Here is a 25,787-nt window from a genome sequence, read left to right as displayed (position 1 = left end):
TGTTTTATTACTACTATTGCATGGATTTTCAGTGATTCATCCCCAGCCTGAAACATCAGATCTCTAATTAGAAATTATGAAAAATTACTGATATGTTTTTAAAAAAATAATAATAATGAAGTTAAAACATGGTATCAGACAGATGCGTAATAATCTCATTGCGCGCTTAATTGGAAAACCAATCCACAGCAAGACACAGCTGTCAATAACATGTTGGATTTTAGCTTACAGTGCGCGTGTGTGTGTGTGTGCGTGTGTGTGTGTGTTTGCAGAGATAGTCGGGCCTTCTCACAGACAAACAGCAGATGGCGATAACTGAATGCAGGTCCTTAAACCAAAGCGCTCTCAGGAGGTCGTTTCAGTCCAGAGGCACAAATCTGAAACGCACGGATGTTTCAAAATTACCATTAAGCCTTTTAATAAGCGAACTTTTATTTCATCCTCTGGATCTCTGAACTCAGCTGCACGTGGACTCGGATCCACACCACATGGCAATACTTTATTATCTGACTGCATTTACATTTAGAAGAGTCACTTCTTTTGAAGACTTCTAACAGTTACATCAAAACAAAAAATCCTCATGAGGTCCAAATAACACAGAGCAAGCAAGGTGACAATTCCAGGACCCACAAAGGGCCCAAATAATCTGCAGAGGGTTGAGGGAGAAAGTATTGAGTCTGCCTCTGCCTCTATGTTTCTGTGCGTCATATTATGCTTTGGTGCGCCACTATTAAATCAAATGTCAATAAAATAAATCAGTTTGTTTTTCCACCAGGCTTTATTTAAACTCCATTTAATCATTCGTCTGAAAAAGCGGGGTCGATCCCTTAAGGGCCTTTGTTCTGGGTTTTCCAGAGTTCACGGCTTGATCCTGCTGTAGTTCTGAGAAAGCTTCTATATTAGTACGTTTTTTCAGGTTTTAGAACACATCCAAAATTGCAGAGGGTACCTGTATTTGTAGGGTGGTATTTTTCAAAGTAATTACTAAAATGCACGTGATTCAAAGGAGGAAAAACGCAGATTGCAGCTGCCCTGCTCAGCCCACTTCGCCAAGTCCAATCAAATCAATAAAGAAATATTTACATAACTTGCGTTAACACATCTCCCTGTTCATCTCACACAGAAAACAGGTTTTCCTCATGTAGATTTTCAGCCTCCTCACAGCTGAGCCTGACACAATCGCTGAGGCGTCCACGTCAGCTCGCACACACGCGCACGTTTGGATGAACGAGGAGAGCAGCACTCAAATCAGCAGCACCAAGCTGCTGACCGACCGACGATGATATAAACATGTGACCGCTGTGTTGTCGCTCAGTTACAGCCACACCTGCCCGGATTACACACAGCGGAGGTCTGTCTCTCCTCTTCACTGTGACGGCGAGGAAGCTGCTGCCGGGAGAGGAGGATGGACACTGCGGACCCGAGCGCGCAGATAGAGCCGCTGCTGCTGCCAACGGTAAAGTGTCCTGATATATGGGGGTCACAAATTTAGGCTAGAAAAGATCAATATTCAGACAGTTTTTTTCTATACATTATAATAATAACCAAAAGACTGGGGGTAAAAGTTGAAGTATATTATGAAAATGCTAGCTACTTTAGTTGCTACCTGTGGAGTTTTCTAGCATGGTCTCTAAACTCATGGAATGACAGTTTAACAGAAATAATGATGTAACATCACTTTTATGATCAATTTAGTTTGTTTTAGGCAATCAATGTGATCTGATGCCTTTTGAAAGTATAAAAATGTCCAGTTTTCAATTCCTTGTGTTAAGTTTTATCCATACATGTATGACAGAGCTTGAATCAACTGTGAAATCAGGTGTTGTATATCAAGCTTGGTGCCAAATGCAGCAACTGCTTTGCAGGTTGATGCTGTCCTGGCATACAGCCTGTACAAATCCATCCTCAGGCAGCTAGCTCCCACACACAGACATCTTCAAAAACCCAACCTACAATATTTCTACAAGTGTCGAGGCAGATTTTTCATCAGTCCTATAGATATGAAAGCAAAATACAGTCCCACAGGCAGTGTTTGCAGACACACGTGGGCAGTCCCTACTGGTCTTTGCTGATCATTTGGGAGGAGATTTGTTGTTATCCATTTGCTGTTTACACAAAAAAACAGATTTTTCCATTTAGCTGAAGGTTTTAGGCCGACAGGGTTTTGGCTGGGAGAGCGTCTTTGGTGCTGTGGTGCTGGTTTTAGAGCCACATGGCTTTGTGTGAGGTCGTAGCCTGATCTCAGGAGTCACTGAGCATTAAAGAATCTAAAAATAACACGTCAGGGTGGATGTTAATCTGATTAGGTGCAAAAATTATTTGAATGTGAAAATATCAATACTTGAATGTGACACTTTAAATTTGAAGTCATGATTTTACATGTTGCAGGTAACCTCTCCTTTTGGCTCATCATCAGGGCGAGGAAGTTTGGTGAGTAACACCACGTGGATTTTTATTTTTTTTATTTTTACTGCAGACAGAATGAGGATAAAATAAAAATCTATCACACAGATTGTAATAATCTGTTGCAACATTTCCTGAAGAGTGCAAGCTAAAGCTGTGGGGGAGCTTCCGGAAAGACTGCGTTAATTACGACTGACAAGTTGATCTTATAGATTAACTTTACACATGAAGCAGAGAGACAGAGCGCAGGCACGGTATGAATGAAGCTTTGTCTTTAATGCTGCTGCATGGGCTCAGTAATGATGTCACCATTATAATCTGATGATGAGTGACTGCTTGACTCTGCCCATAGATGCGGGATCACAAATTACAGCTGTTTGACACAACAGAAGGGGATGAGCCGCTGTCAGGCATGATGTGAAGCAGGGAAGTAGGAGTTAGCAGTGGCAGAGCTCAGCTTTCAGAGTGAAGCTTGGTTCGTCCGAAGTGATTGTTCAGCAGAGGAGACAGAAGTTAAGCTCATGCATTCTGAGAATCAAGAGGCTCCCTGGCTCCACAGATATAAGGTACAGCAAAACTTCATCTTCATCTAAATTGCTGTCAAATCAGAGCTACTATGGACATGGATGAAATTGTGTGAGATCATGAAGAAAGGGAAGCTGATCCTGCTGAATGTTGAAGTCTTTCCTTGATGTTCTTGGTGGTTTAAATGAGAAAATAATGGAAGAGCAGCTTCTGAGGGGATTCCTGAGCTACTTGTAGAAGAGCTAAGCTTTTTTTGGTGGATCATCTGTCGGGCACCTCGATTGAGAGGTTGTGAATCTCATATCTAAGTTGTGCTTTGGGGGTCTTTCTTCACGTCCAATGGATAACAACTTTTCATGTCATGTGACCCCCAAATGTTACTCATGCTTGACTAACCACAAACTGTTGATCAGTTTCCAGAGGAACTTTACGGACTTAAAGGTTTTTTCTCTGCATGTTAAAATCTGGGTAAATAGCACGGTTAAAATGAGCCGTTTCATGCAAACCACCACTGATCCCTCTTGCAGATGGCAGGTGGATGAGTATGGTTTTTTTTTTCCCAAAGTGCTGGCTCAAAGCCGCAAAATACCTTAAAAAAGCATCTCTAAAAAAAATTAACATTACTAATGTGTCCTCATACCGGATGTGGAAGTTTATAGCAGAAACATTTAAGGATTACTGTGCATTTTGTGCCACATGAAAGCCTGTGCCGTTAATGATACTGCTGCCACTGATGCTTCCAAAACTGCCACAGCCATCTGTAGGGATCAGATCCAAATATGTGCCACATCCTGTGATATCACTTCAGCTGTGCAGTTTGCCAGTCCTTTTAAAAACCATTCTGCTAGTGAGTGGATTATTAATGTTAAAATGACTGAAAAGCAGCAGTCGGGTTTGTTTGGCTTGGGGAGAAACTGGACCAAGGAGATTATCTTTTGATTCCTGTTTTTATTCCAGCTTGTTTTAACTGACAAACTGGTTTATTGATCTTCTTGGTCTGATCATCCTGTCTGAACCATTCCATCAGATGTGTATGGTTATAAAGCAAAAACTAACTGTTAAAAAGTGATCCACATCCATCAATGATTGGACAAAGCCGTAACGCTGTTTCATAAAACCAAACGGCACAACGTACGGTTACTATGGGCTAATGTGCCATGTGTGATTTAGTAGCTGGCACCTTAATCTGAGCAAATATCTGTGTCCTTTGTATTTGTATACAGATTAACATCAGCCCCCATGACCTGGATAGTCCATGTTGCGTTGCAGCTGCGAACAGCAGCGTCCTCATTATCAAAATGCCTCAATGGTCACCTGTTTGTCATGATGGCAGAGGAGAAAGCTGACAACAAGCTAGCTCAAAGAATACCAGTTTATATACTTCAGTGCGCTTTAGGTTTAAAGGTACAGAATTAATCCAGAGGAATTCTCTCCAACACCACATTTGTATTGTGTTATACACCAGATGTTGGACCTCAGATTTACAAGCACTGTGTTGACCGAGTTGTAATTTTGACTATTTTGATACATACATCAGCTTCAGAAAGGTACTGATGCTGTGAAACAGTTTAATCTACTCTATCCAGAAGTTATGCTCTACAGCACTTAAGATAAACTGTTCTCTTGACTCTGTGTTGCTTAAATTTATATTTCTGTGGTGGCCGGTAGGTGTCAGTCGATTTGCAAAGGCAACAACACAAATGAAAACATAAAACACGAATGCAAAAGCCATATGGAAGTTCAGAGGTCAGTTATCCTAATGGACACAGAAAAGTTTTGGAAGTGATTGTCTTCGTTTCAAACTGTTTCATGCTAACACTAAAGCATGACTGACTTCTAGCTGAAGTTAAAAAATTAAAAAAACATTTACTTACTTTAACAACTTTTCCGCGTCTGTTCAGATAACCAACCTCCTTTCACTTCCATTGTGGCTGTACTTCTGTTGTGATTTAACCTTTGGATTCATGTTGTGGCTTTTGCAAATTGCCTTACACTTACCAGCCACCATATCATTTACTTGGTGAAGGAAAAAGGCCTTGCAGATGTGTTGGAAAGATACAAGTAAGCAACACTTCCCATCCTCAGCTGGACACCGAGTTACCCCAATAATGAAGAATAAATTCCTGAATGAATCAGGGACTACAGTGTCAGGAATGGAGACCTTTCGAACTGTACCCCTTCCAGCTCACCAGAAACGTCCAACCATGAACATGACGTGATCTGATATCTTTGAACTTGGCCGAGTGCACTGCTGATCTTTAAGGATCCAATGTAGATCATCTTGGAGATGGGAAAGGGACCCACCAATGGCTTGTAGGAGGGAGAACAGTCCAACAAGTTCTTGTACCAAGCTCAACTTTTGAGAATGAGAGTGGGTTCACTGCTGTAGCAAAGCCTGAGTCAGGCGAGACACTTCTGACTGTCTTCATCAGGGAACAGTGTGGTAGCTCTGGGCCATAGAAAAAAACTGAAGGAAAGACAAGGCAGGGGTTATGTGCATGTAGAGCCATAGTGAGGGTGTTCAGGTTGCAGTCGCAGCTCTCAGGTATCGGTACAGTTCAGCTTGGCAGGATGAGCTTAGGGAATGGGAGACACAGGAACAGAGGATACGCGTTTTGAAAAGGATCTTTGGTAAAAGTGACAGGAAGTCAATAGGAAAAGATAATTTCATCATTTGTCGCCAGGAAACTCTGGAGGAACATTTAACATTTTCCACTCATAGACTGAATATAGAGTGGGCATCATGGCTCAGCCATTTATCATTGTACGGTTTTAAAGCCAAAATACCCCCGTCACAGTTGCAGCCATTGAAGCAGTTGTGCAGCCAGGGTTCGTACAGTAGAGACTGTGAGGGATTGTGGGAGAATCTGAGTGGAACCAGGTGACAAAAATAATAATAATAATTTTTCTTTCTAGAGTCTAATCACTTCTTGGCTCTACATGCCGACATATTTTGCAGTCTCCGAAAAAAATACATGAGAACGGCAGCTGTCAATCATCGTTAGACGTTACGTAAAGCTTTGTTTTTAACCTCGTACGACTCATGAAAACGAAACTTTATAGAAAAAGAGGACTTGAATACAAGGCAGCAAAATTATATCTTCAAATTACCACAACAATAGGACGTATGAAACATTTCTACCAGGTGTATCAATTTTTTAAAATTTGACCACAGCTCATCTGGAATGGCTGTAAAGCCGGATTTTTTTACCTTTACTGCAGCCAGTCACCAGGGGGAGCAGTTTTTGTGGCGACCTCACTTCGATCCAAGCAAGAGGACGTCCATTTTTTTTTTACAGTCTATGGTTCCACTGTTTCTCATGACCCAAAATGAGAAGATGAAATGAAGGAGAAGTATTAGAACATCCCTGCAGCCCTTGGATGAAATAGGTTTGATGGAACCAATGCACAGCATGGTTCGTCTTAGGTGTTGGACCCTGCACACAGGGAAGGGAACCACTTCTGGTCCAAGACACTGAGAAAACATCAGACCCAGAATTCACCTACAGAGCAAGGGACTCTGGGTAATGGGGAGGGAAGTTCGAAATCTGTGGGAGGTTGAGGAAAAGAAAGTGAGTCATGTCAGTGCCCTTTGACTCCAAGACAAGAAACAGCTAAAATTGGAGAAGGAAAAGCTTCCTCTGTTCTTTGTTTACAGAGTTTACAGTGGCAATGCAAGGAAAGTCAAGAAGACGTTCAGAAAGGATGAAATTCCAAATCCTATCCAAATGAGCCCTCTCTGACTCTGGATTTTGCGCTTAAGTGTCAGTCTTTCGTCTAAGAACAATAAAAGAGTCCACGTCAGAGGGAAGCTACTAAGGGCCACTGGTCTCAAGTGGGGTCATTAAGTCAGAGTAACTAACTAAAAAACAACAAACCATGCTTCTTTGAATAAAAATATTCCATCAGTTTTTGTTTTTGTAACCAGCTCTGCTTGAGATTTTTCTTCCTTTCCCCAAGTGCACCATGATGCCACATTCACAGGTTGTGAGTGGGCTGTTGGTTTTGTTCCAGTACAGACTGTAGAAGTAGGTGTTGACCAGTGACCTGAGCCTGACCAACTGCAGCCTTTGCAACTTTTGACTGCTTCTTACACCTTTGTAATGTCTGGTACCCTCGCTAGCATCCCTCATTAGCTCTGCCTGAGGCTGTATATTTTGGCTGTGAATGTTCATGCCGAGTTGTGTTGTGTGTGTTGGTGTTTGATTCAGAATTCATCTGAGTAACAATGAAATGCTGCAACTTTAATGAATCACAGAGAGTTTCCACAGAACAGGAAGGGATTAGAGATTGGTTTGAGTTGTTCGTACACCATCAAATGGATCAAAATAATGATTTCTCTGGTTGTGCAGAATCTCTCTTATCACCTCCTCCCTCTCATCTTCATCTTCAAGTGTTACATAAGCAGGCGAACATTCTCACACCACAGAAATCTCTCAGACATCAGACTCTAATGAAGTCGATCCGTGTCTCATGCCATCGCGTGTCGCAGTCCTGCTACGGGTTTCCTGTTGAGCTTCAAAAAAAGAAGTAACTGGTTTTGCTCTCTGCTTATTTACTTAAGTCATACTTGGAGCAGTTGCTCAGTAATTGTTAGGGGAAATCTATCTCCCTGATGGTTCAGTGAATTTTGATGACCATTCACTGCCCTCTCTTGTAATCTGACAAAAGCTCTGCACTGAGGATTATGTTCTTTTTGCGGTGCCTGTTCTCCATGAATGTCTATGTAGCCTTTCAAATGAAAAAAAGAATCAGAAATCCAGTTTGGATAACCTCCATGGTGACCGGTCTTGCACGCCTTGTGTGTGCTGGGAATTAGCAACATATCAAATCTCACAGTCCATAAAATGTTTTGTGTATTTACTGCTGAAATGTTTATCTCTCCTTCAGTGAAGTACAAGTGTAAGGGAGATGTAGCTGGATAAAGCTGTGTGGTTAAAATATGGCTAAATCCACAGCTGGCTTTAGCAAACAGCAAAGTGACATGGGTCGTGAGCTCAGAGTCTATTTTGGGTTATTGTAGAGAACAGTGGCCCACACAGACTTTTTGGGCTGTCATATTTTAACCAGCCATGGGTGCAGCTCAGTGTCTCTTGCAAAGCAGGGGGGGCACTTTAGCTTGCATTTTGACTCCAAAGAGGGCACTTTTGCGTGTGTTTTTTGACAATTGGGCCACGCAAAACAAAGATAATGTTTCAGTGAGTGGAGCATTTTTTTGGATGAAGATAAAATTCCTTCCTGATCAAGAAGAGACATGATTTTCCTCAAAGTCCGCCACGATATGAAGTATTATTGGGTTTTTTTTTTTGTGCTGAGGCCACACTGAGTCATCAGACATATTTACAGCTTTGTTTAAAACTAAGCCTTTGTTCTCGAGTAACTTTAACATGTGTTTTGTGTCTCACAGAGGAACGACGATGAGGCTGTGGTGGACAGAGGAGGAGCACGATCCCAACAGGGAACCAACTTTGAGCAGGAAGATCTTGAAGGTACCTCGACAACGCAGATTGTGATCTGTAATACAGAAAGCTCCAAGCAGTGAAAAACTGCTGCAGCTGAGAGTCCGCCTACTCTGCCTTTACAAATGCTGCTTCTCTCTTGACAGCTTTTTCGAAGTAAAAAAGATGAGAGCAGAGTGGGAGGACAGTGGGTGAGCTGAGTCTGCATCAGTAATTTCACAGTCACTCAAAACACGGACGATAAAAACAAAGACACAAACACCACCATCGAGTAAACATGGGTGATAAAGAGCAGAGGCCTGTCTTATCTGTGTATGCAGACAGGAAGTAACGCAGATATTTAAGAGAAGCTAAAGCTCCTGTAGGGAACTTTCAGGATGATGTTGATTTTTGTGTTTCCTGTAGATGTAACGCTACCTCTTGACTGTGCTCACTGAGCGTTTGTCCTTTTCATCACAGCACAAGTGTCTCATGTGTTTATTTCAAATAAACTTCTGTTGTTTATTTTTCCTCTTCTCAGCGTAGCAGCACCAAACATTCTGTAGAGTACTGTATGTACTGTATCTGCTTGTCTGGATCTCTGTGTCATACTGCAGTGAGCTGAGTGGGCTGACTTACGAGTGCAAACACACACACACGCTCGCTCCCTCTGTCTTTCTCATGCTGCAAAAACACAAACATAATGCAGATATTGTGCACGGCTATTTAAAGGTAAAAAAAGGTAGAAAGAAGTGGTGCATGGCAACCGGGCAGCACAGATTCACAAGAAGGCCAGTTAGTATTTAATAACTGCAACACACATTACAGTTTGACATTTCTAAGTAACTAAGTAAGAGAAACATAATACCTACTGTATTTTTTCATACATAATGAAGCTTTTCAGAGGCGGTTGTGTGGTAGATTACTATGGCTGATGTATTATCACAATCCATTTTTCAGTATACGAAGGCGTCAGTTATAAAAGCCATAATGGTGAAAAAACACATTCGCCCAATGAATGATCTTTTCCAGCCCCACTTATTGTTACTGTTGTGAAATTGTTCTTGTGTTGGCCATTTAATCCTGATAATGTATTGCTGTTGAGCGTTTACAGGTGGTGTTTACTTGTTGCCATGTGTTGTATTGTACATTATACACTGCTGATGCTCCATACATTAGAGATGTGTAAGGACTAATGCAACGACAGATAGGACTGGTGCTTAACTATGATCAGTGAAATCAAAATGATGATCTGCTAAGCTCCTAACAGACCCACACACACACACTCAGTCACGTTGCAGCTCATCAGTGTCTAACCACTGCTGAATGTGCCCCCAGGTCATAGGACCCTCTACATCGGGGTCCACGTCCCATTGGGCAGCACCAGGCACCGCAGCCACCGCAGGCACCGTCACCATGGAAATAAACTCAAGAAGAGAAGCAAGGACCGGACCCTCACCTTGATGGAGGGTAGAGAGTCTCCAGTTTACGGTAAAGGCTTCAATCATGCACTGCAGAATAAGAAATGTAGATCTCACCACAGGACCAGTGCAATCATTTGCTTTACGGAAACCCATACAGGTTTTTTGACTTCTGATCTGAGTTTTTCATGCGTTGTGTCGATACCAATCCAATACCGATTGATACCTTTCTCTGATAAACCCCCGTACTTCATTGGGTTCAGTTGTCAGACAAATCATATTTGTTGTATTAAAATGAGCCCTGTTGGTACCTCCTCGAGGAACCCTCACTTTACAAATGTTGCAAGAAGCTGTTTCACTATCATTACTTTCTAAAGAGAAGTAGCCCCACACAGCGGACATGTTTGCTATCGGACCAGGACGTCCCTAATTTGCTTATTAAGTTTCAATTAGTGGTAGATTTGAAACCAGTTAAGATGAATCGATCATACTTTTTGCATATATTATCTAGAGAGTTACACCCCCATATTCTGTTTTTAACCGGACCGACGGCACTGTTCCTTCCAGCATGTAGCATAAACTTGAGATGCACCGATCCAGATACCTGGTCCTAATACAGATACAGATACCTGGGCTTTGGGTATCCACGGATACCATTACCAATCCAATACAAGTGTTAAATAATAAGATGGATGCTCTACTGTAGGATAAGATTGGTAATGTTTGGAGCAGAAGACATAAAATGGGTACATATGGAATTACTGAAGTTGATATTTGTTTAAACTAGAAGTGTTTAAATGTTTAACAGCAGTTTGTTTTAAACAAAGCTTTAGAACTTACAGAAATTACCATTCAATTGTAAATTTTATCCCTAAACTAAATCTTAGTTTAGCCTTAGTGTCAAGTTCTGACAGATCCTCTTCCACCTAAACCCGATCCAGTTTCAAGGGGCTTGATCGGCACTGATACCGGGATGAGATCGGTGCATCCCTAGCATAAACAACAAAAACATTCGCCATGACATTTCTTTGTTTACAACAATAGGTATAAAACTTTAATTTCGTATGGTTTATTGCACTTTTAGCAGTTTACTTAGTCTGAACACAAGTCTTTACATTTCATTAAAGTTTGAAATGTAAGGTTTGGTTTGATGTATAGCAAAAGTAAAATGCAAAAAGTGACACTACAGTGTGTCGAAATGTGAAGACTTGCTTTGGCAGACTTGGTGTGATTGGTCACAAATGGTTAAACTACACAGTCTCATTCCTCGTCTTTGCAGACACTCCCTCCCAGAGAGTCCAGTTCCTCCTTGGCACTGAGGATGACGACGAGGAGCACATTCCTCATGACCTCTTCACAGAGATGGATGAAATCTGTGCGAGGGATGGCGAGGACTCAGAGTGGAGGGAAAGCGCACGGTACTGTTCGACTTTCATGTCATTAACAATAACAATAGCATCTACACATGACCTACATGTTGGAGCTGGAAGCTGAGATTGAATGGACCGATTGTGCCCATGATCCCACTCACACTGATGAGAGATGTGTCTGATGCTTGGTTTCTATTGCATTAAGTAATTGCTGTTCATTGTTGTAATTGCTCGGAGGGGAATGAACTTTTGTGACTTTCTTTCTGCGATCAAGATATGTGATTTCATGTGTGGTAATCAAACATATTTAGTTCATCGGGAAATCCTGGGTGAGAGATAATAAGATAGAAGAGTATATGTGAAAACTGAAATGGACATTGGCACTTAAAGTAAAAAAAATGTCTGAAAAAGTGTTTTTAATGCAGCTAGAACAGATGGCCGGACAGTTTGCCGTCTGCTGGCCTCCTCTGACTGACACTCGTGGCCTTCCTGTTGCAGGTGGCTGAAGTTTGAGGAGGATGTCGAGGACGGGGGAGAGCGATGGAGCAAACCCTACGTAGCCACTCTGTCTCTGCACAGCCTGTTTGAGCTGCGAAGCTGCATCATCAACAGCACTGTGCTGCTGGACATGAGGGCCAACTGCGTCGAAGAGATTGCAGGTACAGAAACTGATAGATATTTGGTGACATTTACTACTTCTGCTGATTCTGTTCATGAAACCGCAGCTACATTCTGTCAGGAGTGGAGGGAACGATTGACAGTGTCTAACCACATGAATGAAGGCAGCCGCTCGGCTCATGGGATGCAAGTAATTCTATTACGCAGGAGCAAAGCCATGTAAAGCCTTTAAAGTAATTAGGAGAGGTTTTAGATCAATTCAACATTGAACAAGTAGCCAAGGAAGTATTTGTTAAGAGATGCTTTAGAGCACGACAACAGATTATATCCACAGGTTGTACTGGAGTTAAAAGAAACCAAAAGTTCCTGACATGAGCATTGAAACAGAAGAAAAGAAGCTGAATGCCTTCTTTTCCACAATGTTTACTAAAGTGCTTCATTGGTATTAATACCACGGATGTTTACATGACAACTCTGAATGAGCAGCTTTTGTGTTTTTGTTCCAGACATGGTGTTAGATCACCAAGAGTTGTACTCACCACTGGGAGACGAGCTCAGAAAGAAAGTGCGTGAAACACTGCTGAAGCGCCACCACCACCAGAACAAGAAGAAGATGGCGAATCGCCTGCCGATTGTACGCTCCATCGCTGACATAAGCCGAAAGACATCGGACATGCACCTGGACAAAAATGGTGAGGAAACAAAGGAGCGTGTTACTCTCAGCAAGGTTATAATAGTTTTGGATTTATCATTACAGTTTAGTTTAGTTAGTTTTGACATTTTATTTTCCATTACAGTTTAGTTTTAATTAGTTTTAGAGCAGGCATTCTAGTTTTTATTTAGTTTTGATTTTTGCAACAAGGCTTAGTTTTAGTTTAGTTTTAGTTTAGTTAGAGTAGAGTAGAGTAAATATTTTGTCATACTGTTTATTTTCAAGTCCATCATAGTACTCACTGCTCAGTCAATGCTGATACCAAAATGTTGGCTGCGTCCTTAAACACATGAAAATAATATAAACTTAGTATAAAAAATATAAGCATAAATTATATGAAATAATGTTGACATAAATTACATAGAAATAATATTGACATAAATTATAAATAAACAATATAATATGAGCTTCAATAAATAAAAACATGGACTCTGTAACAATAAAGGCAGACTCAAATACATTAAAAACTTGGACTGTAACAAATAAACTATTACAGATGCTCTAATTCATTGCTCCACTACGTTTCGTCGCAGCACAGCGCACAGCCAGTCAGTGCAGTGAACAAGCTCGTCCCTATACGCCGCTATGATGTTGCTGTGCGGCACTGACAACTGCCTAAAACTGTCGTAAAATTGGTTGGGAAAATGTATTGGATTAATTTAAATCCTAAAGGCTATTAATATTGTCAATAACTATAACTAAAGGGATTTTGTCTATAATTTCAGTTAGTTTCAGTTAGTTTTGTGAACACAAGATACAGTTTTAGTTTACTTATCGTTTTTGTTTTCTTTTCTAGTTTTTATTAGTTTGAGTTAACTGCAATGTATTTTAAATTTTAGTTTTCCTTTTTAGTTTTGTTTTAGTTAACTATTATAACCTTGACTCTCAGTTGGGTTCTGATTTTCATAACTTTGCTACACAGGATGCAGGAATAAATGTGGACAGCACTTCTTTTTGTGTGTGAATATTCCATATACATGCAATATGCGTGTTTGTCCTGTAACCATATGGCATTAAGTTGTATATATTCCTATTTTCTCATCATTTCTGATTGCATCCACCACCCACCATCTGCCTACCCGCCTGCCACAGCCCCACTGAAGTCAACAGGTGCTGGTTTATTCAGAACACCCATGCCCCTGACACACTTAGACTTAAATAACATATTGTGGAAGAGAATATCCACGATTTGTGTTCATGCTGGGAACTGAAAATAGACTGCTTTGTTTATTCAAAGTCAAAGGACATACATGTTCAAGAGAAATGCTAATAAACATGCATTTCTTTGTATTACTTTGACTATTTGGTTGAATTTCTGGGCTAAATTTAGCCACTGACTGGCTTGTTAATGGAAGTGTTATTTGCTTATGTCACTGCCAAACACATTTTACAAGCTTCTGTTTTGCCAATATTCCAAATTTAGTTTATGAGAAGTCTTTGTGGCACATTATGAACAATTAGATTTCAACTATTTCACATTTTCAAGCTAATATAAAACCAGGCGTTCCTTCTTGGGTTTTGGGGGTGTGAAAAATCTAAATTGAGTCTTCATTTTTTGACCCTGTATTAAATAAGCGCAGGATTAAGGCCAGAGAGCCTGGTGGTAACCTGTTTATCTGTTTGGATTTTCAGAAAAAACAATAGTGAAAATCTTGTGTTAGTACGATCATAATTCCTATGTATCCTCTTTATGTTTGTTATGGAAGTTTTAGCTACAATGTGTCTGATATGTTTTAAATGTTAGTATTGATAAGCTGTTCTCCTTCTGAATTTTAGGTCAGCTGATGGCCTCCCAGTCTCACTTAGACGCCAAAGGGGACATCAGTAGAGAGAACAGTTCAGTTGACTTCAGCAAGGTAAAATATTAAAGTTAAAAAGAATGTCACAGCCAACTTCAGGACGCATACTCTGTACATTTGTCGTCAAACTTTAAGGCCTAATCCCTTCCCCCAACCCGTTGACATCAGGGTTTGTTTTTGTGAGTAAATGTGTGAGTCCATAGGGACTTGAGAAAACATTAAAAGGAGGAAAAGGAAACACTAGTACTAGTAGAGAGCCTGCAGCAACTGCATCAATTGCACCACCTAAGTCTGAGGGCGTGTGTGATATCGGGATTGGGTCCTGGTATTATTTGCATTCAGTGATAAAGCTTACAAGCAATAGTGTTTCATATCTAAAGAAGTATCTTTTCCCACAATGATTTTCGACTCATTGTAAAAGAGCTTTAACAGTTATTCTTTTGCACTTTAATCTGACAGAGTTTTATTGCTTTGCACTGTCCTGAAATGGCGTTGTGCTTATACATATATCACTGAATCCAAATCTGATTCTCACAGAGGTTATGACATGAGAAGAGTTATTTGTATCTTTGAAACAATGAACAGAAGGTTATTGTTGGAATTTTAATGGAAAGGTCACATAGTAAGGGATTAGGATTATAGTAAAGTATTAAAACTATAAACAATAACCACACTCTGCAAAGACAGGGATTAAACTCTTGTTGAGCAGAAGGATTGAATGATGTCTGGGACCCTTTGTTCAGGTCAATATTGGACTGTTTTATGTGCTTTGTCCTCTTCATGAGAACAGTTATAAAATATGTTTGCTTTCTGAGGTGTATTTTTGTCAGAGGTGAAATGAGTTAAAAAGTCATCATTCTGCTCTGCTTTACCATTATTTATGGGGAGATGGCAAGTGAAGAAGTACAAATACTGAATTACTGTACTTAAGTTTACTTAAGTAGATTTTTTAGGTACTTCTTAGGTACTTGTATTGGTACTTCTATTTCTCTGATGATTTTTTACTTTAACTCAGTTTCATTTTCAACAGAAATATCGGTACTTTCTATTCCTTAAATTTCCCAAAAGACAATTCATATATATATATATATATATATATATATATATATATGTTTATATATATAAATGCATGCACGATATTGGATTTTTGCCGATATCCGATATGCCGATATATCGAAACCCCTTTTGGCTGATACCGATAATCAAAAGTTTGTTTGTTTTTTTCACTGTAAAGAAAGCTAAGTCTATCCTGTGCTGGAATTTATATGTTACTCTTATTGTGACGGTCTTATTTGTTTAAGAAACACACATAAAACAAGACAAAAAAACATTCAATTTTACCATAAATAAAAAAATTATAATTTTTTCAAACTCAAGATATTCAGTATTGAAGAAAAATAATTTCTTTAGACCACATGAGCTTGAAATGTACAATGCATTTTTAAACATAACCAAGTTGCATTTGATTATTTTAGAGCTACTGTAACAACCTGGTAACAGACACAGAGCTCTGCAGTGCAAATAAATGAAGTGCTACATTTTATTTAAGGAGCTTATTTTTCAGATGGAAAATAATAATAATTCTAACTGAATAGCACCTTATCAGCTGTGCCTATCGGCAGAAATTTCCATATCTGCCGATACCGTTAAACGTGTTTTTAAGCTTTTATCAGCCGATACCGATATTGTGCCGATAATATCGTGCATCCCTTATATATATATATATATATATATATATATATATATATATATATATATATATATATATATATATATATATATATATATATATATTATATATATATATATATATATATATATATACATATATATATATATATATATATATATATATATATATATATATATATATATATATACATACATATATATATATATATATATACATATATATATATATATATACATATATATATATATATATACATATATATATATATATATATACATATATATATATATATATATATATATATATATATATATATATATATATATATATATATTTCAGTGTACAATACAAGTGCCTAAAGGACTATAGTGAAGTACATTAGGACACTAGGCAGGGAGCGTTTGTTCAATCAATAAAATTGCTAAAGTAGACTCCATATAAATGATCCTTTGTTTAATAGCTTTGCAGACAGTGAATTGTGCAATAGAAATACAATCTATTTTAAGAACTACTTTTGAGTACATTTCAGGGCCTGTACTTTTTACTCTTACTTAAGTCTTTTTTTTACATAGCTCTTTTACTTCTACCCAAGTAAGTAATATGTGCACTTTTGCCATCTATAAATTCATGCCTACATCAAATTAGCCACATTACATTAGTACCAATATTTGTGAGTCCTGGTTCATCAATACTTCTGATTAGGGCGGGTACTGTTTCATTCTTATGGGTTTCTGTTCTGATTCTAGTTACGCCAACACAGCAGGTCCTGAAAGATAAGAAAACTTTCTTCTAAGTTTAATCCTCACAGATTTTTGCTGCTGTTGGGGACAAATAAGTGGAACTGAAATGCATGTGCCTTACCCGAATTCACAAATCTCAGAACCCCAGCCAACACCCAAGCAGCCACCATGCAGCTATAGGATCCCTATGAAAGGACAAACAACACTCCAGTCAACACTTGTTAAATCTACATAATTATCACTGAAAAATCAACACCTTCAATATTAAAATGCTTCTCTACATTGCAGACACACTGCATTAAGGAGATATAGCTAGCCAAGGTCAGCTACATAAGGCTGTAAGCATTGTTCTCATGGGAAGTTACAGATGCCACACTATGTATGAAATGTTATGCAACCCCGCATACAAGAAGCTCCATTTCAGTCATCTTTTATGGTATTTATAGAAAGACATGCGTGAGTTATTAAAATGAAATGTGTGATGACAGACTGAGGTTGGAAAATCAAATAGTGTCACTTGAAACTTAATGTGCAGCTAAGCAGTGAAAATAATGCCCTTTCAAGCATGAATGGTTGTTTTTAACTCCAGAGCAGCTTAGACACACAGGAAGGATTGTTGGCTGTCTTCAAAACAACACTTTTTTTTATCAGACACTTCACTTTTCCTCTTCAGATAGACCTGCATTTCATGAAGAAGATCCCACAAGGGGCTGAGGCGTGCAACGTGTTAGTGGGAGAGCTTGAATTCCTGAACAAGCCAGTGGTGGCGTTTGTCCGTCTGTCTCCGGCAGTGTTGCTCAGTGGGATGTCTGAAGTCCCCATCACGACGAGGTTACTGGTCCAACATGACTTCCACTGTGATTTCTCTTCAACATGCCGCTGAACCAAGTCTCACCCTGTCTGTTTTTCCCATCAGGTTTCTGTTTATTCTCTTAGGCCCAATGGGCAGAGGGCCTCAGTATCATGAGATTGGACGATCAGTTGGAACACTTATGACAGATGAGGTAAAGATTTGCTGGAGGAAAGTGTGCTACAGTGATGGCTTGGTGTAGGATTTATTTATCTTCTTGGATTGGTTTGAATGTCAACCAGATGTCATATTCCGATTTTCTGCAGGCACTATGCATAAATTCACAGTCCAGCAGAACTCAACAAAATCCCAAAGTGATGGAACATTTCTCAGCATGAAACGCAGCTCTGAGCTTTTTACGAAAATCATGCTTTTGGCGATTAGTCATCCCTCATGTCCTCCTTTTTGTTTGGGATTTAGGCTGCCATCCATCATCACTGAGGAAAAGATGGGCTTTCACAGAGTCCAAACTTTGTTATAGTCTTTTTGGAATGAGTACTTTGGTGATATTTTATGATGGAGGACTGTGAGTCAGTAGTTAATAAGTTGTTTTATTGTTACTTTGATTTTCCTGGTTGCAGCCTTTATGTTTTTTTGTATCCAGGTTTTCCATGATGTTGCGTATAGAGCAAAAGACCGAAATGATCTGATTGCTGGGATCGATGAATTCCTCGATCAAGTGACAGTCCTGCCTCCTGGTGAGTGGGATCCATCCATACGGATAGAGCCGCCGAAAAACGTACCGTCTCAGGTATGTTAGGTTGTAGGGAACCAGCAGTTTGGTTTCTTTTTATTTTGATTTCTGACTCTAATCATTTTCTTTTCTCTCTTTTCTTAACAGGAGAAGAGGAAGAAATGTAACATCTTACCTAATGGGCAGGTAGAGGGTGAAGAGGAAGTAGAGGACAGTGGTCATGGGGGTCCAGAGCTGCAGCGAACTGGAAAGTGAGGGGAACAAACAGGAAACAGTGTCATTCAAACAATATTTCCTAAGTTTCTTTTGTGTTTATTATAAATCACACTGAGGCTGGAATTAAACAAGAATATTCTTGGTTTATTTTTCTACATCAGTATGTTCATATCTAATTTCCTGAGAGGCAGAAAGGCTGCACTAAAATCAATAAATAAACACTGAAACATTGGGCTATATTAAGATAAACTCAGTCCATCGTAATAATGATAGAGTGGTTTCCATAGAAACATCCTTTCTGGCTCCATCTATTTGCAGCTAGACTTTCCTATCATAGGCTCATATCACACTCAGCCAAGCTCAAAAGTTGGATCATGATGGAAACCAATGGTGGGAAAGCAAGAGAAGAAAAATTCTCACACCTAGATAAAGCTGTTAGGATGAAACTCTCGCTCCATACCAGTGAATTATTTCTTTATCTGCAGGTGGTTTGGCGGCCTCCTCCTGGACATCAAGAGAAAAGCACCCCACTACCTGTCTGACTACACTGATGCTTTTAGTTTACAGTGCGTGGCCTCTTTCCTCTTCCTCTACTGTGCCTGCATGTCTCCTGTCATCACCTTTGGAGGACTACTGGGCGAGGCAACAGAAGGACGCATAGTAAATCCCACACGCAGCCGTCTATATGTTCACAGTGTTCTGCCAAGACTGGATGTACACTCTGCTAGCTTCTTACTACATCAAACCAGGCTGTTGTGGTCCAAATTGGTCAAGATTTGTAATTCAGCTATGCGTTGATGATCTCCTTTTTTTCCTTTCCATAGAGTGCAATTGAGTCGCTGTTTGGAGCCTCTCTGACTGGAATCGCCTACTCTCTGTTCGCCGGGCAGCCCCTCACCATTCTGGGCAGCACAGGGCCGGTGCTTGTGTTTGAAAAGATACTGTTCAAATTCTGCAAGTACGTTTCCTGTATGTTGCAATAATCTCATTAATCGTCACATTGCGTAATCTGTCATTACATTGTCGTATGCGTTGTTCTGCTTACTCTCAAACATCTGGCCTCCCATGAGATGTTCTGGATGTATGCATGAAAAAAACATTTCATTTGATTATGGTTTCCTCTTTCCAACATTGCACGCAGTGGTTAATCAATGTAAAGTGTGGTTTTATCCCAATAAATCCTGTTTCCTGTTTCATCTCCATATAGGGAGTATGGTTTGTCCTATCTATCTCTGAGAACCTGCATCGGTCTATGGACGGCTTTCCTCTGCATCCTTCTGGTGGCTACAGACGCAAGCTCCCTCGTCTGCTACATCACGCGTTTCACGGAGGAAGCCTTCGCCTCGCTCATCTGCATCATCTTCATCTATGAGGCCTTGGAGAAACTCATCCACCTGGGGGAACACTATCCCTTCAACAAGAACAACAACCTGGACAAACTCACCACCTACTCGTACGTGGATGCGCAATCTCACACAATAAGCTGTTGAAAGCCGTGAAAAAGCAATAATTGCTCCATGCATTTCTTGAAAGCTATGGTAAATCCCTGACAAATGAGGGATTATAAGGTCACCCAGATGTTCACATGCTTCCACAGATGTTCCTGTGTTGAGCCATCTGACCCCAACAATGGCACTCTGAGGTACTGGGAATTCAACAACGTCACTCCTTCAGAAATCTACTGGGAAGCACTGGAGGTTAAGGTAAATAACAAAGAAATGCAACAACAACAACAAAAAAACCCTGAACAAGCCCAGAATGGACCTGTTAGTCATACTCTTTGGTTTTATAACCAGACAGCAGCAGGATGTGTTGGCTAAGAGCAAACTGAAATGAATACATTGGGTTTTCCACCTTAAAGTGGCATGCTCTCCCAAATGGAGTAAAGTGAACATAGGAGATTAAGGGCATGTAGGCAGGATTATATTGGATTACACGTTGCAAATCACTGTAAAAGCACATTTTGTTGTACTCAGTTAAGTTTTTTTTGTTCTCATAAACCCTGTAATAGGAAACCCAGAGCCCTCTGACCCCTCTTTTGCTCGTCATTGCGTGATGCATCTCAACAGCTCTGCCATCTTGTTGTTTTTGCAGGACTGCATTGAAAAGAGAGGGGAGTTTGTGGGCAGTGCCTGTGGCCCCAAGGGACCCTATGTTCCTGATGTCCTCTTCTGGTGTGTCGTTCTTTTCTTCTCCACTGTCTTCATGTCCTCCTTCCTGAAGGAGTTCAAATTCAGCAACTACTTTCCCACAAAGGTATAGACCCAGGCATGAAAACAAAAAAGAATTTCAGTTGCAGACTTTAATAACAGATTACAATGCAGTGGTGCACTCTAGTGGTGAAGTATAAGTACTGCATTGAAGAGATGTGTTGTATGCTAGAGCTCTTTTGTTGACACTGCATCCTAACATTCTCACGTGTTTCCATCAGGTGAGGGCCATCATCAGTGACTTTGCTGTCTTCTTCACAATACTCACAATGGTCTTGGTCGACTATGCCTTAGGGGTCCCTTCTCCAAAACTCCAAGTTCCCAGTGTATTTAAGGTGAGTATCTAAGAGTTTGCTACAACTTTAACTTTTCTAAAAGAAGTTGCAGATCATTTTGAGCAGAAACTCTCTTTTCCTTGATTGTTAGCCAACCAGAGATGACAGAGGTTGGTTCATCAACCCTCTGGGGCCTAACCCATGGTGGACCGCGATCGTTACAGTGGTTCCAGCTCTGCTTTGCACCATCCTTATCTTCATGGACCAGCAGATCACAGCTGTCATCATCAACAGGAAGGAACACAAACTTAAGGTGCTCAAAAATCATCAGCTGGTGTGGGCACAGAGAGTCCCCCAAGTTGTTTTTATTTACTGGTGCTGTCCCCCTTCCAGAAAGGCTGTGGGTACCACCTGGATCTCTTCATGGTGGGAGTGATGCTGGGTGTGTGCTCGTTGATGGGCCTGCCCTGGTTCGTAGCAGCCACCGTCCTCTCTATCTCCCATGTGAACAGCCTGAAGCTTGAATCGGAGTGCTCAGCTCCAGGGGAGCAGCCAAAGTTCCTCGGCATCAGAGAGCAGCGCTTCACCGGCCTCATGATCTTCACCCTGATGGGCTGCTCTGTTTTCATGACTTCTGTGCTCAAGGTTGGACTCTGGCTCTTTGTTGTTTGTGTGCAGGTTTGGCAGGTATTGAATAGTATGAAATGAACTGAATTTGTAAAGACTCATCTTGGTACAGGCCTTGTATTGTTGATGTACCCAAATTAAAGTGATATTTTGGGATGGAACAAGTTGGGTCCTATCACAAGGTTTAGGGCAGAAATTACACCAACAGCAGTGTTTTTGTGCAGCAGAAGCCCGGGGCGCACGCACCAAACACCTCCTCCCTGCTCCTCTGCCGGTTTCCTCTGCACTCAGACGGGGCCATTTTTTACTTGACCAAAAACACAAATAAACGGACTCCCACCAAAAAAATCAGATATCGGTCTGCATTTATGCTTTATTTAGAGAATTTTCAGCGCGTTACTTTCACACAAAAACACCACTCAATAAGGCTCTAGTTCTCATCGTGTCTCTTCGTCTGTTTGTTTATATCTAGCACGCCGCGCACGTGGACTGATACACTGAGCAGCGAGCGCCTCGTAGCCAGCTGTGGCTCTGCAGTGGAGGTAGCACCGTTTTGCGACACGATGAGAACTAGAGCCTTATTTAGCGGTGTGATTGTGTGAAAGTCACGCGCTGAAAATTCTCTGAATAAAGCGTGAATGCAGACAGATATCAGATTTTTTTCGGTGGGAGTCCGTTTATTTGTGTTTTTGGTCAAGTAAAATATGGCCCTGTCTGAGTGCAGAAGAAACCGGCAGAGGAGCAGGGAGGGGGTGTTTGGTGTGAGCTCCCTGGGCTTCTGCTGCACAAAAACACTGCTGTAGGGGTAATTTCTGCCCTAAACCTTGTGATAGGACCCAACTTGTTCCATCCCGGAGTATCACTTTAAATTGGTCATTATTACCTGTACTGACACAGACTGTACTTCTCCTCAGTTTATTCCTATGCCTGTGCTGTATGGAGTTTTCCTTTACATGGGAGCATCCTCCCTCAGAGGCATTCAGGTAAAAATCAACATATTTTACTGAATTCAGCAGATATATTTGCTTTAATGTTGTTGATAACTTCATGAAAACGCGTATTAACATCAAACATGACTCACTCTACAAAGGTTTCAAGGCGTTAAATCTAACCAGCTGATGTGCAGAATTCATAACAGAGCAGATGAATTCAGAGATTTCTTTGTTTCTAATTCATGATGCTCAGTGGTCTTACCTCCCCAAATCCAGCAAAATTTTCACCCAAAATCAAATTTAATATTTTGGACATCAAACTTCTACATCTACATGGCGAGATTGAGATTAGACTGACACTCTCCTTCATTGTATTTAGAGATTAACTCGTAGATGCTTCTGCTTGATAATCTGTGTAGACAGCTCATTCTCACCAAGCCATGATAGGGGCTCGCCTCCATATTGTCTGGCTGCCCAGATAAAAAAGTGTTAATTGGCCTCTAGTGTGTTCCCTGCGTTCACTGAACACCTGACTATTATTTAATTGCCCTGTTTACTTCTTGTTTCTTCTCTTACAGCACCTAGCTATTATTGGGTTTGAAAATTATATTCGAATTCAGATTTGTCCTTTAAAAAGCACAATAGGTGTACTTAAAGTCTTAAGGGGATCACTGAAATATAAAATACAAAATGTAGCTAGCTCATGAAAAAGACACATTTTCTCAGAAGCCTTTCAGTTCTTTGCTTCAGAGGTTTGGTCTACATCTTTACTGTTTCAATGCACTTCTCCCTTTTTCACATCTTTAGTGACAGCCACAGTTTGATGCTGAATTTTAGTGAAAAAGCTGTAAATCCATAGGACAGAATCTATCAATTTCAGGTCAACTAGCGGACACACACAGTTAGCATCAAGCTGGTGAGCAAAGGAGAGAATTCAATTGCTACAAAGACAGATGTTTCTATGATTAACAGAAAAACTTACTCTACATTACTCTGCTCTGCTGGATTTGGGAACAAGGAGTTGCATTTAACAGTGATATTCACAATTTGTCTCTGCTGCTCCCAAGTGGCCAGATATCCGTCATTACAGGTTTCTGATTTTTCTTATCTTTGTCCTATCAAGTTCTTTGACCGTCTGACACTTTTTGGGATGCCAGCAAAGCACCAGCCTGACTTTGTCTACCTGCGACATGTTCCTCTGAGGAAAGTGCACCTCTTCACCATCATCCAGCTCAGCTGTTTGATCCTGCTCTGGGTCATCAAAACCTCCAGGGCTGCCATTGTCTTTCCAATGATGGTAAACAATCAGATTAAACTATTCTCTTTTTCTTCAAACCACCATTTCTTGCTGTTTACCTATCAGTTTTTCCAATGTGTTTGCAGGTGTTGGCTCTGGTGTTCATCAGGAAGCTGATGGACTGTTTCTTCACCAAAAGAGAACTGAGCTGGCTGGACGATCTCATGCCAGAGAGTAAGAAGAAGAAGCTGGAGGACGCTGATGAGGTGCTGTAGCTGTAGCTTATGCTAATGCTTATGTTCTCTACACATTTTCCTAAACATTAACACTACTTTCTTTAAAACTTTTAGGAAGAGGAGCAGAGTATTCTTGGAGAGGATGAAGGAGTAGTGCAAGTGCCATTAGAAGGGTATAAGTGAGTTGAGTTGTACTTCCAAAGTTAAAGGTGAAGTTTTAATTTTGCACCAAGATAAAAAGTCTTTAAGCATCTCTTTGCTTTTCTTTTCACAGAGGAATACCCATCATTAATATCACTGATGAAATGTCAAAAGGTTCTTTTGGAAATACTTGGAATGCCAACAGCTAAGAGACAAAACTTCAAGACATTTGGGTGAGGCTATTTTTTTTAACATTAAAGGGGACATATCATGCTGATCCATGATTTAATACTTACATACAAAATTATAAAGTTGAAAACAAGACCTTACACCCCCTGAATTTTCAAAAAAAAATTGAGATATTGTATTTTTTCTGATATCCTAGAACGACATTTGATGCCTCTGAAAATAGGTCATTGACATTTGGCTTCGAGATTTCGACCTTCATGACGACACGAGGATCCTTTCTTTTTATTGGAGTAATCTGATAAAGCAGCTCCTCCTCTGTGATGTCAGTTAGTCGCACAACCGCCACCGAGGGATACACCCACCAAGAGCCGAGTATAAATAAAGCTCCCTACCAGCTCTGGCTAACTTGACTGAGTGCTGGATGCAGGGACTCTGCTCTGCTGAGCAGCTCGGCTTTACATGGTGAATTAGCAGTTAAAACACTGTAGTTTTAGCAGACGTCGTAATACTTGTGAAACTGTGATATTTGCATGCTTGTTCTGACATGCACTGTGAACTTGGACCACAATAATGCTGCGGTAATAACATAGTGAGGAACAGACGGTAGAGGCGATCTTTAGACTACACTTTCAGCATGATGGATAAAACAGACAGAGAAAAGTGAAGGAGCAGGATGGAGCCCTGTTATAGAAATAGTTTATTGGTGAAGTCTGCCTATATTTCCACATATAAACTATACATGTTACAGTACCGGTTTGACTCATCACACTGAAGCGTCCTGAGATGATCTGTGTTGAAGTGGATTTTCTTCCTCCTGAGCTGCAGAATCGTCTGGGTCTGACTCAGGGTCCAATACAAAAGGACGTATCCTACACTCTGCCATTTTATTAGTGCTATCGTTGCCTTACGGTAAAGTTTTGGCAAACAGCAAACTCGCTTGGTCTGCTCCATCCAATATGGCGATTTTGTAAATACTGCCATGCTGCAAAAAACGCCCCCTGGCTCTACCCCCTCCGCCCCTCTGATAGAACTGACCAATCAGAGCACAAAGGGCTGTGACGTTGCGAGGTTACTGGAGGTCATTCGCGAAACGGAGTGTTTCAACGAAATTTTCAGAATGGCCTAAAATGAGGATATTGAGAACGCTATTTAGGGGCAATGAAGGAACTAAATGACTTGTACTGAGGGCAGAAATGCTTTACAGGCATCCTAGTCTGGCATAGTGAACAGGAGAAACAAGCATGATATGTCCCCTTTACACTACTCATAGACACACATATAGCTTTATGAAAAAAAACAACTTGTATCTTGTATTTACTTTCATCTTTCCCTTCTTTCTTAATGCTCACAGTTCACTACCAAGCCCACAATATTCCACTGGTGTGCGAGATGAGAAATGCAGAGCGGGGAAGACTGAGGGCAGTGTTGTGCGTCTTTGTCACTGTACCGTCTGTGTGCTCA

The 25,787-nt window shown here is 40.4% G+C and overlaps 1 protein-coding gene across 1 annotated transcript; it reads left to right on the top strand.

Annotated features, from left to right (window-relative positions):
- The first annotated feature begins 1,164 nt into the window (after positions 1-1,164).
- On the top strand, positions 1,165-25,787 carry slc4a10b (solute carrier family 4 member 10b). The gene is made up of 26 exons (XM_074695452.1): positions 1,165-1,456; positions 2,389-2,430; positions 8,336-8,417; positions 9,705-9,857; positions 11,067-11,205; positions 11,656-11,816; positions 12,282-12,467; positions 14,264-14,343; positions 17,393-17,550; positions 17,636-17,723; positions 18,174-18,320; positions 18,411-18,514; positions 18,965-19,139; positions 19,304-19,437; positions 19,687-19,932; positions 20,077-20,182; positions 20,574-20,735; positions 20,911-21,024; positions 21,116-21,277; positions 21,358-21,609; positions 22,506-22,574; positions 23,647-23,820; positions 23,907-24,026; positions 24,111-24,175; positions 24,271-24,370; positions 25,678-25,787. Exons 1-25 carry the CDS (start codon positions 1,406-1,408, stop codon positions 24,344-24,346), a joined length of 3,246 nt encoding a protein of 1,081 aa, XP_074551553.1. The 5' UTR covers positions 1,165-1,405; the 3' UTR covers positions 24,347-24,370; positions 25,678-25,787.

Source organism: Halichoeres trimaculatus, unplaced genomic scaffold (assembly GCF_033239565.1).
Source record: "Halichoeres trimaculatus isolate MK-OKI-2021-1 unplaced genomic scaffold, fHalTri1.1 fHalTri1_scaffold_19, whole genome shotgun sequence".
NCBI classification, from domain to species: Eukaryota; Metazoa; Chordata; class Actinopteri; order Labriformes; family Labridae; genus Halichoeres; species Halichoeres trimaculatus.
This window is presented reverse-complemented; position numbering and strand designations above follow the sequence as displayed.

Coding starts and splice junctions, on each gene's coding strand:
- slc4a10b (XM_074695452.1), top strand. CDS start 1,406: ATGGACACTGCGGACCCGAGCGCGCAGATAGAGCCGCTGCTGCTGCCA. Junction 17,551..17,635: donor GAAGTCCCCATCACGACGAG/GTTACTGGTCCA, acceptor TTTTCCCATCAG/GTTTCTGTTTATTCTCTTAG. Junction 21,025..21,115: donor AAGTTCCCAGTGTATTTAAG/GTGAGTATCTAA, acceptor CTTGATTGTTAG/CCAACCAGAGATGACAGAGG.